Source organism: Monodon monoceros, unplaced genomic scaffold (assembly GCF_005190385.1).
Source record: "Monodon monoceros isolate NGI ecotype Baffin Bay Population unplaced genomic scaffold, NGI_Narwhal_1 Super_Scaffold_18, whole genome shotgun sequence".
Lineage (NCBI taxonomy): Eukaryota > Metazoa > Chordata > Mammalia > Artiodactyla > Monodontidae > Monodon > Monodon monoceros.
This window is the reverse complement of record NW_021703774.1, coordinates 143,500,683-143,518,204: the sequence shown is the minus strand read 5'-3', so window position 1 is coordinate 143,518,204 and position 17,522 is coordinate 143,500,683. Positions and strand designations below refer to the sequence as shown.

General features: G+C 47.4%; 3 protein-coding genes across 8 annotated transcripts in view; 1 reads left to right on the top strand and 2 right to left on the bottom strand.

The window, feature by feature from the left end:
- NASP (nuclear autoantigenic sperm protein) overlaps positions 1–5,990 on the top strand; it is a 36,656-nt gene extending 30,666 nt beyond the window's left edge. The window contains exons 6-14 of one of the 3 annotated variants that reach the window (XM_029228775.1): positions 774–853; positions 1,253–1,338; positions 1,454–1,527; positions 2,266–2,454; positions 2,572–2,738; positions 3,135–3,191; positions 3,280–3,357; positions 4,039–4,167; positions 4,664–5,572. In XM_029228775.1, the coding sequence (XP_029084608.1) occupies positions 774–853; positions 1,253–1,338; positions 1,454–1,527; positions 2,266–2,454; positions 2,572–2,738; positions 3,135–3,191; positions 3,280–3,357; positions 4,039–4,167; positions 4,664–4,744 (941 nt within the window). In that variant the 3' untranslated portion in view covers positions 4,745–5,572. Of the gene's footprint in view, positions 1–773; positions 854–1,252; positions 1,339–1,453; positions 1,528–2,265; positions 2,455–2,571; positions 2,739–3,134; positions 3,192–3,279; positions 3,358–4,038; positions 4,168–4,663 lie in introns of all 3 variants that reach the window. The other 2 variants (XM_029228773.1, XM_029228774.1) reach the window with 2 other exon arrangements.
- Positions 5,991–5,998: 8 nt separating this feature from the next.
- CCDC17 (coiled-coil domain containing 17) lies at positions 5,999–11,016 on the bottom strand. The gene is given in 14 exon segments (XM_029228777.1): positions 5,999–6,839; positions 6,841–6,921; positions 7,223–7,333; positions 7,401–7,611; positions 7,782–7,985; positions 8,144–8,241; positions 8,345–8,493; positions 8,733–8,849; positions 9,097–9,215; positions 9,305–9,388; positions 9,608–9,770; positions 9,859–10,081; positions 10,183–10,287; positions 10,351–11,016. Coding segments are annotated over 14 exon segments (1,908 nt in total). The 5' UTR covers positions 10,516–11,016; the 3' UTR covers positions 5,999–6,761.
- A 1,520-nt stretch (positions 11,017–12,536) lies between these two features.
- GPBP1L1 (GC-rich promoter binding protein 1 like 1) overlaps positions 12,537–17,522 on the bottom strand; it is a 57,447-nt gene continuing 52,461 nt past the window's right edge. For all 4 annotated transcript variants that reach the window (XM_029227447.1, XM_029227448.1, XM_029227449.1 and 1 more), the window contains exons 8-12: positions 17,351–17,491; positions 16,727–16,885; positions 15,463–15,587; positions 14,466–14,568; positions 12,537–13,613 (exon numbers count right to left, since the gene is read on the bottom strand). In XM_029227447.1, coding sequence (XP_029083280.1) covers positions 13,461–13,613; positions 14,466–14,568; positions 15,463–15,587; positions 16,727–16,885; positions 17,351–17,491 — 681 coding nt within the window. In that variant the 3' untranslated portion in view covers positions 12,537–13,460. The remainder of the gene's footprint in view (positions 13,614–14,465; positions 14,569–15,462; positions 15,588–16,726; positions 16,886–17,350; positions 17,492–17,522) is intronic.

The window sequence follows — 17,522 nt, the reverse complement described above, 5'->3', positions numbered from 1 at the left end:
CAGAGATAGGCACATTATACCCATTTCATGAATTGTGGACCCCCAAAGGTTCATTTATTAATCACTTGACATTTTGAACCTTAAGTGATGTGTAGAGCTGTTTATCAGCAGCCTGTCCTTACAGGCAGTTAACTTGTGAGTGTTGTTAATATGGTGTTGATATGGCTGGAAATTTTAACATGGTACTGCTCACTCAAATTCTGTACGTGCTTAGAGCTGGCTGGAGTGTGTGGCATGCTCATTGGTGAGAGTTGGTAAGGGCTATGCTTTTCCGTTCACAGTTCTGTTGTGGGAAAGCTAGTCTCTTGAGTATTCTTGCTTTGAATGGACTGGAGTAATTTAACTTTTGGTATTTTCTTAGCCTTATTAGTATTAACTGACAATTGGCTTAAAGACCCCAGGAATACTGGCTGAGGCCTCCAACTGATTCTGGTTGAGTAGATGGGAGCTTCTAAAGCCCATGAATAAAAGTCAGCTAATCTGTTTTGATCTGAACGGTCCAGGTTGACTTTTAGAAGAGAAACATAGCCTGTTGATCATTGAAGCTCTGAACCATAGACACTGTAAGATTATACAGTCTAAGTCTGGATTAGACTTGAATTAGACTGTTAACCACTGGCTTTATTATTTACATCCAGTTCAGCTGTTAACTGATTTGGCTTAGTATCTGGCCTGTCCTACCTCAGAATATAGGTTATTTGACAAATGTTTATTGGAATTTTTGACTTGTCAGATCCTTAATATTCTCAATACTGAAGAATTTTTACTTGCAGAAACCGAGGGCTCAGAAGAGGAGGATAAAGAAAATGACAAGGCTGAAGAAACACCAAATGATTCACTTCTTGAAAACAAGGTGAATTATTTGTTCAGTATCATTGTCTACTTTCTTATTGTGGGACTTTGGTTTACTAGTATAGGCATGACTATTATAGGTAGCTGTTTCTTGGTTAGGGATTGGGGACCCTTTATTCATGCTGGGAATAGACAGATCCATTTGAACCCAGGGGGTCCTGTCAGTTAGGACATGACCCAGCATATCACTGCTAACTATCACTGACATAAGGTGATATAGGGTAGACTTTGTAGGGGTCCATTCTGTAGGTTTAGGGAGAAAAATAGGAACTTTGAATCCTATATCAGTCTCTCCCCGTCCCACGCCCCCAAGCTATACTAAATTATACATTTAGATTTATAATCAAATGATGCCTGTCTTGTACTTCTGCCTAATGCTAATGATTTGGATATACTTCAGTCTCTTCAAGAAAATGAAGAAGAGGAGATTGGGAACCTAGAGCTTGCCTGGGATATGCTGGATTTAGCAAAGATCATTTTTAAAAGGTAAAACTCTTGGTGCTTCTAGGCTTAGGTTGGGAGCTTGGTGGTTGAAGACAAAGCAGTTAGGGTTCGACAGATGCTTATTAATAAGGTTTCTGACCATCTTTCCCTCTTTTAGGCAAGACACGAAAGAAGCTCAGCTTTATGCTGCACAGGCACATCTTAAACTTGGAGAAGTTAGTGTTGAATCTGGTAATACATTTTCCATTTTACTCTCTTCTCTAACACATCCCTTGCCCCTGCCTTAATCTTTCTCTAATTCCTTAAAATCTAGCTCAATTGATCATAAATTGTGGGCAATTAGCTTTAAAAGGACAGTAGGCTTTTTTTATTTTTGGCCGTATTGTGCAGCATGTGGGATCTTAGTTCCCCAGCCAGGGATTGAACCCCTGCCCCCTGCACTGGGAGTGCAGAGTCCTAACCACTGGACCGCCAAGGAAGTCCTTCTCAGTAGGGATTTTTTTTTTTTTTTTTTTAAATTTATGGCTGCGTTGGGTCTTCCTTGCTCTGCGTGGCCTTCTCTAGTTGGGGTGAGTGGGGGCCACTCTTCGTTGCGGTGCACGGGCTGCTCACTGCGGTGGCTTCTCTTGTTGCGGAGATGGGCTGTAGGCACGCAGACTTCAGTAGTTGTGGCTCACAAGCTTTAGAGTGCGGGCTCAGTAGTTGTGGTGCACGGGCTTAGTTGCTCCGTGGCATGTGGGATCTTCCCAGACCGGGGCTCAAACCTGTGTCCCCTGCATTGGCAGGCGGATTCTTAACCACTGCACCACCAGGGAAGCACCTCAGTAGGTTTTTTAAAGTCATTTTGATGGTTTTTAGTCAAGGGTCCTGGAGATGCTGCAAAGAAAAATGAAATATAAGATGGGAGCATATTCCTGCAGCATGGTCTGAAATTTTAGAAGTATTGCTTGCTGTTTTTCTCTTCGTTAGAGAATTACATCCAAGCTGTGGAGGAGTTCCAGGCTTGCCTAAACCTGCAGGAGCAGTACCTGGAAGCCCATGATCGGCTCCTTGCAGAGACCCACTACCAGCTGGGCTTGGCCTATGGGTACAACTCTCAGTATGATGAAGCAGTGGCACAGTTCAGCAAATCTATTGAAGTCATTGAGAAGAGAATGGGTGAGTAAGCATCAGCTGTTTCCACAATGATTTTGATGGATCCAGTATTGACAGTTAAAAAAAAAAAGGCTTCTTTTGTGTTATCTGTTACTGATCACTTCAGCTTGTTCTTCCTAGCTGTACTTAATGAGCATATGAAGGAGGCCGAAGGATCACCTACTGAATATGAGAAAGAAATTGAGGAGCTGAAGGAGCTGCTACCTGAAATTAGAGAGAAGATAGAAGATGCAAAGGAGTCCCAGCGTAGTGGGAATGTAGCTGAATTGGCTCTGAAAGCAACTCTGGTTCGTTTGGTTTCCTTTTAAAGTTTTGATAATAGTATATTCGATATTGTTGAAGGCCCTTTATCATGGTATTAGCGTGCCATTTGCTTAAGAATCTTAACTTATGACTTGGTTTCCAGGGAGTTGGAGGTCAGAGGGAATGTGAGAACTCATATACTGTTCCTCCCAAATAGTAAATATTAATGCTTAAGACAATATACTCTGGAGCCAGACTGTGGGTTTGAATTCTATCTCAGCTACTTACTATGTGTGACCACGGGTATGAGTAGAGGAGGTGAGTGATGTTGCTACTATATGGTGGCCACTAGTATTTGAGGTCTTAAACAGTTGCTTGTAGGTGGGTGACCTGGTGGGCTCTGTCCTGGGACCCACCTGGGTTTGTCATCTCTCACACAGGTGGAGAGCTCTACTTCAGGTTTCACTCCTAGTGGAGGAGGCTCTTCAGTCTCCATGGTGGGTATTCAGGTGGTTTTTGTCACTTAATATTAGACCTCAGTGTTTGTCTAGGAGTACATTGCTAACAAAGGTTTCTTATTGCCAGATCGCCTGTAGAAAGCCAACAGATGGTGCTTCCTCATCAAATTGTGTGACTGATATTTCTCACCTTGTCAGAAAGAAGGTAAATCTATATGTGGTCATTTCTTTTCCGTCTTCTTCTCACTCTGCATTTTTTTTTTCCTCCAAATGATACATGAGGACTATCTTTCCTATGAACACCCCTCATACTAGGTGCAATAAGACATTCGTTTTGCAAAAATAGGCGAGGATTTGAATGAAGATCGGTCTTGACTGAATATGTCTTCTAGCAAAACTTTCCTGGTTTTTAGCCCAAGGGCTCTCAGGAAAGGTGATGAGGAGGACTGGTCAGATCAGCCCATCTTAGGAAGCTGGCAGGTTTACAGTAGTCATTCAGCAGCAGACCTCTTGATACTTAAACTTGTGTGAGTCTGCCTTCTGCCTGTTGCAGTAATTTTTTTCTCTTGTGGAAGAGCCTGAACTCTTGCTTTGTTTCCTGACTCAAATGTAGGAATTCAAATTTGTGGGTTGGTTACTGTTCAGATCTATTCCTCATCCCCACCCCACTCTTCCATTAGAGAGGCTGAATTGGTATGTTTGGGCAGACCAATCTATTTCTGCAGAGGACAGGTTGTGGCCAGGGAGACCCTTAGAGCCGTGAATCCTGGTGTTGGGAGTCTTTGCACCATAGGGAAGAGGAGGGCGTTAAGGAATTGTTTTACAGTTGTCCTTTTGAAAACATTAAGCACACTTGTGAAGCCTTCACCATTAATTATATCTTTAGAGAAAACCGGAGGAAGAGAGCCCCCGGAAAGATGATGCAAAGAAAGCCAAACAAGAGCCGGAGGTGAATGGAGGCAGTGGGGATGCTGTCTCCAGTGGAACTGAAGTTTCGGAAAACATGGAGGAGGAGGTGGGCAGTTAAGCAGGGTTTGGACACTTGCCTCATTTCCCCTTGTTCTCAGGGCCTGGGGAAACCAGTCCTCCTAAGTGCATGTTCCCCAACTTGAGCCTGTTTGGATTACTTGAGTGCAACCCTCATAAAAACAATGAGGTCATACAGGAAACAGTTTGGTTACAAAATATAGGACGTCTCATTGACAAATGGAACCTATATACATATCACCGGTCCCACTCTAATGAATGTATGAGAAGACACTTAATTGGCAAGACCATTCAGTCTTTTTTTTGCTCCTCTTTCTAATATGAACACTGGCTCTGTCAGCCCTGTTACAGAGAATTTAGGAAATGGCCTTATAACTTGTGGTCATTGCTCTTTTAGTGTAGAGAGCAAAGCAGAATTTAAGGGACCTGTGTTTATTTCCTCTGACTGAGGCCTGCTCAGTTGTGTTAGAAAGAATGGCTTAAAGTAGGGTCACTTATGCCCAGGCTCCCTGTTTATCTTCCAGGCTGAGAATCAGGCTGAATGCCGGGCAGCAGTGGAGGGGACAGTGGAGGCTGGAGCTACAGTTGAAAGCACTGCATGTTAAGAGAGGGAGCAGAGCCTTCCTCCCAATGGAAAGTGTTTTTGTATATAATGTATTTTTTCACTTTTGGGGGATTCTTTTTGTATAACTTCAATAAAGATTGTAAGCAAAGTTTGAGGCTTCGATGATTTTTTTTTTTTTCCTTAAATATTGGCTAAATGTGTGCCTTGGAGCACTCTGGGTTTTATATGGTGGCCAAAGGTTTTTGTGGGTTTTTTTCCCTCCTCTGTACTGATCTCTGTGTTGGAAGTTCTAATCCAGATTCCTGTCTGATGTGGAGGTGATGAAATCAAGTGTGGCTGTAGGCCCTTATCTTCCAATGGTGCTATATTTTTTCCATCATAAATACTCTGAACCCAGCTGTCTTGTGAACTTTGAATGGTGCTCTCCCTGGACAGGAGCTATAAAAAACAAGACTTGGTGAAGATCTTGCTCTTCGGTGCTGATACTGTTTGATGGACTTTGACTGTGAACTGTTAACAGCTTCTAAGCCAGGCCTTAGGGTGGTACCTGTCTTATCCACCTCGTCTCCAACTGGGGCCATAATCCTGTCCTGGAAAAAAGAACTGAAGAAAACTTGGGGCTGGGGAGCGGGGAGTGATCCTTGAGGAAACTGGTGTGCTAATTGTAGAAAATTGAGCTTTCTGGTTTGAAAGTGACTAAGGGACTGACTGACTGATGGACACTCTGGATGTGGTTGGAAGAAGGAATCTGGGGGGAGAACTGGCTGGTTGAGTTATATTTGTTATAACAGAAAATATCAACAGTTGGAATTGTTACCTGTCCACAGTTTTGACTTCTTAAATAAAGATGCTAAAAAACTCTTGGTCTCTGGACTTGTGTTTAAAGATCTTAGAGTGGGATCATGGGCTGCCTGGAGCATTTCAGTGGGGTTGAAAGGTGGATAATGGGTCAGCAGTTCTGGCTGCCCAGTGTAAGGGTGCTGCTGGTGCTTAGGGCACTAAAGCCATCCCATTGGGCCCTCGCTGATGTCCAGGGTGTAGGGCTAGTGTGAGACCCATGACTCAGCTGCCTCTGACCTGACCTTTAAGAAATTGCTATTCACCAGGCAGTATTTGGATCTGAATTCCAAACAGTGCCTGCCCTCTACTACCTAAGGGGTTTAGTATTTCCAGCATTCATAGGGCTACTTTGCTGTACTGTACAGACAGCAGGTTAGAACCTGCAGTTTGAATATGCAATGTTGGAGGCGGAGGGAGCTTTTTTTTTTTTTTTTTTTTTTTTTGGTGGTACGCGGGCCTCTCACTGTTGTGGCCTCTCCTGTTGCGGAGCGCAGGCTCAGCGGCCATGGCTCACGGGCCTAGCCGCTCCGCGGCATGTGGGATCTTCCCAGACTGGGGCACAAACCCGGACTCTCTACCACTGCGCCACCAGGGAAGCCCGGAGGGTGTTCTTGACTACCAGGCCTTTGACCTTTGGCTGACACTGGGGTCTGGGGCCACGCCCAATATAACAATTCAGGTTTCACTTGTGACCATCCCCCCTGCCTCCAACTTGGGAGGAACATGACTGGGTTGTCTTTCTGTAAGTATGTACGGCTACAGGAGCTCCCTGTTTCATGGTGACCTTGAGAACCTGGAAGGCTTCCTGGGTGATGTCCTGAAGAAGCTTGGATTTGGATGAAGAAGTGGGCGGTAAGACTGGCTTTCGCAAAAAAAAAAACCAGGAATGAGTTCATCAAGTTCCTTTAGCTGAATGAAAGACCGTCTCCAAGTCACCTTTTCAGAGAATTTTCTTATATGCCAGGCAATACTGTAAATACCTGACATATCTGTTTAATCCTCACATCAATCTTTTTTACAAAAGGATAAGAAAGGCCAAGTACTTGTGGAAGGTGGTAGAGCTGTGATGGGAGCTCATGTTGTGTGTTCACATCTGTATTTGCTTCCAGACCCTCTGTCAGAACACGGAGTAGTAAAGCTGCAGGTGGGAGAACAGGCCTCAGTCTAGGCCCCAGTCCTGTGCCTGTGAAGCTACTCATACGCCCATTCTTCTGGACTCAGAAAGCCAGTGGGGGTGGGTCAAAGCTGTGCTGAGGGCGCAAACCCTCCTCTCTGTGCTTGACTCTGCCGCTAGTGAGGGTCTTCAGGAGGAGGGGGGTCAACAAAGCCAGCTGTTGGGGCCAGGGAGCTGGCCTCCAGTGAACATGAGTTGGGCACCTGTGGAACAAGGAGAAGGTCGATCTTTAGCAAAAGGTTTATGTAGAGGTTAACAGCACAGGTTCTGGCGTCAGACCACCTTAGAGTCAACTGCTTACTGTGAACCAAGTTAACCTTATGCTCTGATTTTCTTACTTGCTTACACAGTAGTACATACCTAATAGGATATGTGAGGGTCACATGAGTTAATTCACAGAAAACATTTAGTAGTGGGTTGGCACATACATAGTGGTCAACAAATGCTGGTTATTAACCACATCAGCCACACCTGTGGGGTCCCCCGCTATAGTTGGGCCCTCACCAGAGGTGGGTACTGGTACTCGTGGGCACTTGCTGGATTGATCTCTGCCAGTGTCTGGGTATCTGCATCTCTTGCATTCACCAGCCGCAGAAAGAGCTCGGCCTGACCTACCTGGAAAGAGGTGAAATGGTACTGCATCTGTACCGTGGAGGACCCAGTCCCCATCCTCCACACTCACCTGGGGAATCCCATTCAGCTGCCCAAGGCTAAGGCTGGGGTCCAGAGGAAGGGTCCGAAGTGGGAGACGCCAACGACCACTTAGCACCCTCTGATCCCGGTCAAATAGCACCAGCGAGGCCCAGGCTTTTGGCAGTGGTGCTTTAGCCCATGCCAGCCCCTGCCAGGCTTGCAGCTCACAGATCAAGGATACTGATGGTGAAGGTGGTAGTCTAGAGCAACCAAAAACAGGTGTCAGGAGTCAGAAGTGGCTCTGCTCCCTTCCTAGGACTTGGCCCTCAGGGCCAGTGGCCCTGTATACAGATGAGAAAATGTAGCAGAATGAAGGACAAGCCTCAATTGCGGCAAAAAGCACCAACATCATAAATCTCCACCTACTGACCTGGGTATAGGCTGCCTGCTGGCAAGGATGGCACAGTTGCCCATGGGCCCAGGAGCTGGAGGTGGGGGCAAGCAAAGGGCTGGGGGCAACGCTGTGGTCCCTCCTGTATCCTGTCCATCTCGGGCCAAGCCAGTCAATAGTTGCACCCAAATCCAAGAAGCCTCAAGGCCCCGCAGGAAGTCATAGAAAATGACAAGGCCAGCCCTAGGAAACACAGGCCTCAAACGCACACACACCCAAGTCCTCCTCTCACCCTCCCAACCTCCAGCCAGTCCCCCCACCCTAGCTGGCCCTAGTGGGTCTCCTTGACCAGCAGTGGTGACCAAGTCACAGAGGATGTCAAAGGAGGGAGCAGGCCTCACCCAGGGTCGTAGGGTGCAGGGCCCAGAACGTCAGTTGTGGGCAGGAGGAAGTGTGGATCCAGGCCCAGGTTCCTGGTCATGGTTCCAGGAAACTGCGACTGCAGGGGAAGAGTCAATTCCTCCAGAAAGCCTCCTAGGTGTTCTATGCTCCCCCAACTGCACAAAGCAGAAGTGCCCCTGTCCCAACCCCTGGGTCCTCACAGCCTTTTCGGCGCCACCCAAGAATAGGACGCCTGTGGAGTGTGGAAGCAGCGGCAGCGGGGGAGCCACTGGAGGCGGGAGGCTTGGGGGATCCTCCCTTCTTCTCAGGCGTGGGCTGGGATTGGCCACAAGTCTCGGCTCCCTGTGCCCTAGGTGCAGGGGAAGAGTAGGGCGCCCTTGAGCAGGACGCAGCAAGTAACTGGGCTGAGGTACTCCTCCCCCAAGAGCCAAACCCCTATGGACACCTGGAGATTGGCATGGACACAGACTGATTGGGCTCAGACACAGGTCTTATTCCCCGTGCATGGTGCTTCTAACCCCTTCCTCTGAGCCTGGCCTGCTGGGGAGGGCTAGGGGGGGGGGGGGGGGGAACTGGGTGCTCACTGACCCCAGGGCACCCGGCCTGCACCCCTCTGCATCTGCAAAGCCAGGATTTCTGCCTCCAGGCGCCGATTTTCAGCCTCCACTGCTAGAAGCTCCTTGAATGCAGCACCTGCCTGTCTTCCTGCGATTGAACAAGTCTGACCTGTCATCTCTGACAGCTGGTGACCAGCTGCTCTGAGCAGCTCTCCAGCCTTAGGATTCTCTGGACAAGGCTGGACTTGTCAGCTAACATTGCAGGCACCCCCGCAAAGACAGGTGTTCTACCTTGGGTTTTTGCTCAAGTGGTTCCCAAGCCAAAGACGTCCTCCCTCATCGCCCTTTTCTCTCCCCAGGGCTAAGGCCCTCCTGGCTGGCCCCCTCATGTTCACCCCTGCGGGTCTGCGACCGCCGAAGCTCCAGAGCTGACGCCTCCACTTGTAACTGCCATATCCAGCCCAGAACGCCGGTGTCCCGGCCCCCGCCTCGAATGTAGGCCTCACGCAGGGCCCTAGGGAGTAGGGGACAAGAAGGCAGAAGCGTTTTTTCCAGGACCGATCAGCGCTTTGCCCCGTGCCCGCCTCGGGGCCCGGATCTTACCCGATCTCCGCAGCCAGAGTCCCTGGGTTTGCCTGTAGCACCGGACCACAGACTTCTGCCTCTCGTAAGGCGTTCAGCCGGGTCCTGGGGTGGAGGACGGCCGGCGCGGGGGCGGAATCAAGGACCCAGACCCCGGGCCTCCGGCAGCGCCGCCCCTTCCCGACCTCACTCGCGCGGCCTTCCAGCCGAGTCCGGGCGCATACCTCGCACGTCCAGCCGGGCGAGGCCCCGCCCCCCGCTCCGGCCCCGCCCCCCCGCCAGCCGGTGACTCGGAGCTCCCGGGATCCGGCTCCTCAGCCTCACCCGGGGTTGGCCTGTAGCTGCTGAACGTGCGCCCCTAACTCCTCTAGAGCACCCCGCGTTCGCCCGGCCTCTGCCCGGAGTTCTCGAAGCTCCCGCTCCAGGCTGAATATGCGTGATTTCCCGTCCCGGGTCCAAGCCAAACCTTGGAGGTGCCGGCTCAGTTCTGAGGGGGTAAGAGATCAAATCAGAACGGGTCGGGCGACCTCAAGCCAAGGGGGAGGGTGGGCCCTAGTCCCCCTCTTTTCCCTTACCCTCGCCGCGTCGCTCCAGGGCACAGCTCTGTGCCTTGGTCTCTGCCAAGCGCCTTGCGTGAGTCCGGTGCAGCGCCCGCAGCCGCTCGCCGGGGCTCCCAGCAGTCTCGTAGTTGGGACCCTGAGTCAGTGCCTCTGACTGCCTCCAGGGCCCCTGTGACCCTCTGGGTACCTCTGTTATGCTGGGTCGCATTTCCTGCAGATACAGCCGCAGCCGCTGCACCTGGAGGTAACAGTAACCCACAATCTCCATGTTGGGGTAATCTGACCCACGCGTGATCTATAGGTTTGGTGGGGAGGCTCAGTGGGGAAATCCAGGTGTACCTCATCTGTTAGCCTCTTCAGAGCCGATTTGCTGGCCTCCTGGTCTGGGAGGCCCTGGTGTTCTTGTGGCACAACCTGGGTACAGGGTGTGGGGTGAGGAATCCTCTGAGAGTTACAGTCACTTCAGTACCGTCTCATGGCCATGGAGGAGGCCCTTACCCTGGGTACCCGTGGTTCAGTGGCTATTGGGGGCTGTTCTCCAACTGTCAGCTCCCGGGGCTGACGGCCAATGCAGAAGCGCTGAGTGTGGGTGGCCAGCAGGGCCCAGGAACGGAAAACCATGTCACAGGACCCACAGGGCAGGAGCCCTGGCTCCCCGGAGTGGGAGTCCATGGGATGGGACTCCTTCCCTGATAGCAGCCAAGACCTGCAGAAGACAGAACAGAGGGGCAGGGGAAAGGGAAAGGAGGATGAAATAGCCAAAGGCAGAGAGGAAAGGCCAGGTTTACCGGTTCAAGTTTATGTTTGGAGAGGAGCTAAAGTTCCCTGGGCAACAACCTCAGGTCTGGGCAGGTCTGGAGAGTGAGCGGGCAGGCTTGGTCACCTTAGGGAGGAGCCCCTGGCTTGAAAAAGATGTCATAAAATCTGTTCCACCTCATTGCATGAGTATGGGCAAGTCTCTACCACCACACCTTGGTTTTCTTGCCTATATTAATAAAGGGGAGCAAAGACTGCCTCCTAAACTAGCTGAGCCCATATCACATACTCCGTCTTGGTTATTTAATAGCCTCTGGCAGGGAAGTGTCACCTTGTTCGTTCTAGTTTTGCCCAAGTGGATGCAACCCAAGTTAGTGTCATTCTCCATTCCAAGGAATATCTGAGGGAGGAGGCATTCTGCCTGGAAACCATGTCTTTCCCGTAGACTAAAAGCTTCTCCTTGGGCTTCCCTGGTGGCGCAGTGGTTGGAGTCCGCCTGCCGATGCAGGGGACATGGGTTCGTGCCCTGGTCCGGGAAGATCCCACATGCCGCGGAGCAGCTGGGCCCGTAAGCCATGGCCGCTGAGCCTGCACGTCCGGAGCCTGTGCTCCGCAACGGCAGAGGCCACAACAGTGAGAGGCCCGCGTTCTGCAAAAAAAAGCTTTTCCTTGCACGGTGCCTCTTTGGAAGTAACATCTTTTGCATAACCAAGTCACACCAAGGCCCCCTAACTCCTAGTTCCTGCCCCTAGGCGCCGCCCTGCCGCCCCCACAAGATAATCAACACAGCTGAAGGAATGAAAGTTCTGGGAGAACACAATGAATCAGAAGAGGGAATCAAATACAGAAAGGTAACTCTTCACTCAGGACTAGCCAGGGGCCACACAGGCCCCGTTCCTGCTGACCAGATTTCCCTGCCACCCCCACCCAAATATATGAATCCACAGAGGCAGGAGCTCTGACCTAGCCCCATGTTTCTAAACAAGGCAGGTAGTGGTGCTCCCGCTCCCAGGTATGTAAGGCCAAGCTATGACTAGCAGCAGGTTACAAAGTGTTTCAAAGTATGTAATCTCAATTGTCCAGCTCAATTCCAAGTGGAAAAGAGGTACATTTTTAGAAATTTGTTCTGAGAAAGCTACTAAGTGGCAAAGCCGAAGACCAAACATACAGGATATCTCTATGTCAACCTACTTCTCATTTCCAATTTATAGCTCATTTTATAGTATTTCATTGATCCTACGATGTACACTTTTTCATATTTTAACACTGAAATCAGGATTCACAATTAATGGAGTGTCATAACTGGCAAGTTTTCTTATTAGTACATAAAATGTCTTAAAATAGATATACTCAATGAAATATGATATAGTTCTTTCTGTTCTATCTCAATCACCATTTCCACAGTTCACATGTGCACTGCTTATACTACTAGCAGGAGAAGCCCCTACTGGCAGGAGAGACTACAGTACGTTATGGCACATAAGGTCTCTGCCTTCCTAGCCTTTAGAATCTAGCAATTATGCTGGTTACTCTACCTCTAGTCTCTACCCCTTCTGGAGCCTACACTACAAGTTAGTTTTACCCTTCTAACAAGTGGTCAGGCCTGTTATTCCTCTGCTTGTCTCCCATTAGAGCATGATCTCGGGCCTGTATATCCACTAGGGACCATGTGCTGTAGCGCTGGCTGAAGAGTGCCAGTTTCGGTATCTGTTGTTTAGTTTTAACTTCTAATTGTCCATCAGATCTTGGCCTAAGGTTCCATTTTTTATGTAATCCTACTGAGCTGGGTGCTCCTTGCATTCCCAGGGCCTTGCACAATGCCCGGGACACCCTATGTTCTTATTTAGCAGAAAAATTGAGGCACAGACTTCCTTAAAAAATAGGCACACTGGTAAATACATGGGCAGTGAAAAACAGTTTCAGAAAGGAAACTTGGGTTTCTGATTTTATTACTGGTAGTTTATTGCACAGGTTCTTCTGCATCAAAAACATATCTACTAAAAGGAGAAACAGGTGTGTCTGAATTCAGATTTCCCTCAGACCTCTAAAAGTAGTATTTCCCCTAAAAAAGAATCCACTCATCTAATTTTAAAGAAAATATACTTCTTACACAAGACAATCCAAACTGATGCAAAATATTTATTCCAAGTTAGTTATTTTATGCAGTAGTTTTCCCCCTCAACAGACTTGTGATAACCACATCTTTTAAATCTGTAAATAATGTTATCAAAATAATCTTAATCTTTGAAATCTCACAAAAATGTATATTTTACAATCCACCCTGAATATCAAGGCTGCAAGAATAACACATTTCCTATATCCAAATATTTTACAGCTGTACCCAGAAAGAAAAAAAAAAAGTGAAAAAACCATATATGCTGGGTTAAGGGCTAATGTTACCCGAGCAGCCAGAAATAAAATAAAATATCCAAATTATTAGCATTAATTTAATACAATTATAACTTCAATAGTCACTTTGTCATTGACAATGATTGCTTGAGCACAGGGGTGAGTGCCCCAAGGGCTGGTAGTAGAAGCTGCTGCTGCAGACCAGTGTCTCCTCCTCTCTGCCCTGCCAGCTCCCACCTGTGCATCGCCCCATATATACTGTGTGTATGTGTGTGTTTTAAAAATCTTTCCCACCACACGAAGTTCTATTAAGCAGATAACAGGGAAGAACAACAAAAGCTAAACAAGCCAATCGCTCGCTCTCTCTTTGGGATATGATTATTTCCCTTGTGCATGAAGTATTCAACAACAACATAAGAAAAGGAAAAGGAAAAGAACGATTTCTTCTGTATAACCCCTAAACGCACAAGCTGAGTTTACTGGGTCAGATTTAACAGTAAGCATTTATATGCCTACTTCCAGGCATCGTCATCAGATGTTTCACTGCTACTTGTTTCCGTGTCTGAGTCCTCAAACTCTGCTTTACAAGTGTTTCTCCAAGGGGAGAATAGGCTAGAACTTCGGCTCTGCAAGAAGCCATTCTTCCCAAAGCCATTTCTTCTCAGCTGTGGTTGGCAAGGGAAAGAAAGAAAAAGACAACCATCAGTAACTACACTGGCCCATGGGACCTGGGAAAGCCCAGGCCTCAATTCAATTCTAGGCAGAATGTAGAGGGGGACCGTTCTAAGAGACTGAAGATTTCTTATAGCAGTGCTTTTCAAACTGTAATGTGCCAATTAATCACCTAAGGATCTCTTTAAAATGCAGACTGATTCAGTATGTCTGGGGTACAGTTTGAGATTTCCTATTTCAACAAGTTCTCAGGTGATGACAATGACAGGGGAACAGAGTTCTGAGTAGCAAAGTCTTTATGTCAACCTATACTTTTCTTTATAGGATTTTAACACCACTGTTATTTATGCTTTAAATATATACCACCTGAACGTAAGTTTCATGAAGTTTGTAGAGACCTGGCAGTGTTTTACTCAGAGAAAGAATGCAGGCATTTGTTGAAGAAATTCAGATAGGCTATTTGGCTTCTTGGCTCTGGCTGGACTACCAGAGATAAACCACAGAGCTGGAAGCAGAGGGTTAGCCTGCTTAGCCAGAGACCAAGGGCTCAGCCCATAACCTCGGGAATACAGCCTTGTGGTTCTGATAAGGAGTTAGAGCTTCCAGGATGAAATAACATACTGCTTTCTGAAATCTGCTAACTACTGACCTGGTTTTTGTGTCCACCACTGGCCTGGGCAGAATGAGATGCTCCTCCATATTTCTACAATGGCAACTTATTAAGTAACTTTTCTTTTTTAAGGTCTTTCTCACACCCTAAACTGGGGCTTCCTAAGGGCAATGATTATCTTATCTCCTTTCTCTCCTAGTCATTAACTGGTCTCCAGCAAAAGTTTATGACATACCTCCTCTGTCTTCATGTGGAACTCTTTGAGCTCATCCTCTGTGAGGGGAAGGCAATTCTCATCATTTTCAGGATACTCCTGCCATCCCATTGCTTTCAATAACCTGGTAGAGGCAGGTCAGGCAAAAAAAATATACCTTTAAGCATAAGTGAGAAATCCACAACTTTCCAGCCCAGGGGCAATGGTACCCACCTAGATGTTAGAGAAGAAACTTGGGTTTTTCTTTTCTTCCCAGTGGGATAAGCTTTAATTATGACTACTTAGGTGCTTGGAATTAGATGGAGGATCTCTGTAGTTGCTCTTTGGAGAGCATAAGAGCTATAGAGAAGGGACGGTAGAAGTAGCAGTATAGAGTCAAACTATCCCACAGACGAAACAGAAGAAATCTCACTTTGTCTCCTGTGAGCAAATTAGCACATAGCCACATGTACCTAAGTTCTCTTTTAATTTCATGGCACTGTGGACTCCATAACCTTGTGATCTTGTTGACCCCTTTTAAAGTTCCTCTGGACAGGAGCCCCTTTTCAGGAAGGTACTTGGCAGGCCCCATCTGCCATCCAGTTGCCCACACAGCTTGGCTGGCTCTGTGTTCAAGGCCCTCATTTAAAGAACAAGCTCCATTACCTTCGGGCCTCATGAATCCCAAGGCCCCTTAAAGGGGTCTTGTGGTAACTTCTCACTTGGGCCAGGAGGGGCCAAGGGGCCACCACAACAGCACCGGGAAACAGGTCTCACCCCACCCCACCCCTTCCAACTGGAGCCGTAAACTGAGTCTGAAACTAAACTACAAGAATGCCTTGGAGAGGAGGGTGTGAAAACGCTAGCTGAGTCTGTAAAGGAATACCCAGTGGGCAACAGGCCAATCTGCGGCACACAGAGAGAACAAGGTGTGGTGCTGGGGGCACTTCTCTCTGTACTGGACTCTGAAATGTCTTAAGTATGTTGAAACTCCTTGTAGGCCATACACAGCATGCCTTGTGATCTGACCCTCACTTACCTGTGCTCTGCTTCCAAAGAGTGAGAGAGGACCTCCCCTTCGTCTTCTACGGGGAGATCAAGGCCATTCTGATGACAGCCTTCCTCTCCATTTTCTTTTGGTTCAGGTGTGCTGTTGTCCTCTGACTGAAATAAGGAAAGGAAGGACATATTTGGTTTAATACCCCTTTGGGGCAAGATAAGCAATCTAAGAGATTAAGAAGTCAGAACCCAGGAAAATGCTTTCTAGAAGAGGATCTCGGCCAATAGGTTTTTCCCACTTAAAAACGAGAACTTGCTCATCTTGCTAATAAGATTTCCAAAGGATACTAACTGGCTACCATCTTAACTTCAGGTTATGGCAACTGTGGCAGAAGCTACTAGACGCCTATGCAATATCAATTTTCTATTCTTCCTTACTGATTTGGACTAAGGAACCAATGCGCTCAGCTTTTAAAAAGTTCACTTTCCTAGGCTCCCTTGCAGCTAGGAGTGGCTATTTGACAGTTGGCCAATAAAATGTAAGTGGAAATTGCAGGGGTGGCTTTTAAGAAAGCACTTAAAAAAGTGCTTTTCAGGTTTTTGGCTCTGTCCTTTCCCTAACTAGAATGTGGATGGGAGCACAACTACCCTAGTTCCAAGGCAACCAAAACTTACAAGTTTCCTGATAATACGAATGAGCTGCCATTACCCTCTTGGACAGGGAACTCTAACCTTCCTTTTGCAGGATACCAAAAAGAAACCCTCTTGTTTTACGGTTCTGTTCGTCAGATTTTCTTATATTAGAATTAAATATAATCCTTAAAGGGACTTCCCTGGTGGTCCAGTGGGTAAGACTCTGTGCTCCCAATGCAGGGAGCCCGGGTTCAATCCCCGGTCAGGGAACTAGATCCTGCATGCATGCCGCAACTAAGAAGTCTGCATGCTGCAACTAAGAGTTTGCATGCCATAACTAAGACCTGGAGCAGCCCAAAAAAAAAAAAAAAAAAAAATATATATATATATGCTTCTATAATTTACCAACTTCTTAGCAACTTCAATTCAAGGCTTAAGCAGTGCTGCCCTGTTTAAGAGCACTAAGTCCCAAGGCAGCTATCACTGAAATGAGCCCTAATTTGAAATATGCTGAACAAAGAACTGAACTCACTTTATCACAGACTGTTACTCCTCCAGACAAATCTCTGTCATTTAAAAAATGTACCACATCTTTCTCGCTTAAGAACAAAAAGCACATGTATAACATAGAAAAACACTTATGTTGCCCCAGAAAAACCCTTTGCTCTTACATCCTCCAGCTTCTCACAGTCTCTGCTCTCTGAGAAGTCTCCATTCCGGTCATCCTTCAGAGTCTTCAGGAACTCGCTCTTCCTGTCAGTAGTTCGGCGGGTCAACTTGGTCAGACGAGAGGAGCTGATCTCAATTGGAGGAGTGGTGCTGGCGGGGCTCTGGGCAAATACCACAAATAGGTTGCTCTTGACAGCAAAGAGTAAGTACTGGGATTCTCTAGGTCACTTCTACATGGTACTGCTTTCCAGAATCTGGTAGCCTATTTTTCACTCTTTTACCAAAAATAAACTATCCTTTTCATTTAAACAGACTTCAGCTCTGCTGAGTTCTTACAGTTAAAACCAGATGGTTTAAATAGCACCTCTCCGATCTTTCTCCAGATGCCAGCATAACGCCAGTCAAACACAGGCCAACCATGGTTTACCAAAGGGCAATGACCCCACCCAGCTACTGCCCATCTTTGGATGCTGATGGGAATCACCAGTAAAAAAAAATGACTTTGAGCTAAGCATAACTACAAAGGAAATGGAGTTAGAGCTGTACACGTCACAACACTTACCTCAGTTTAAGTAAACGGGAAATGGCAACTTTAGAAAAGGCTGCTTAGCTTTATTCTCACTCACCTCTTTGGGAGAGCTTAAAACTATACCACCAGCCAGTACTACTGGTTTGGTAACAGAGATTGGACTGGTAAAAGCAGACTCCCGGCTAGAGGAAAGGGATCCTGATTTGTGTTCCATTCTGTTAGCTTTCCACGCACTGGGCTACATGGGAAGAGAGAACAAATCAGTCAGA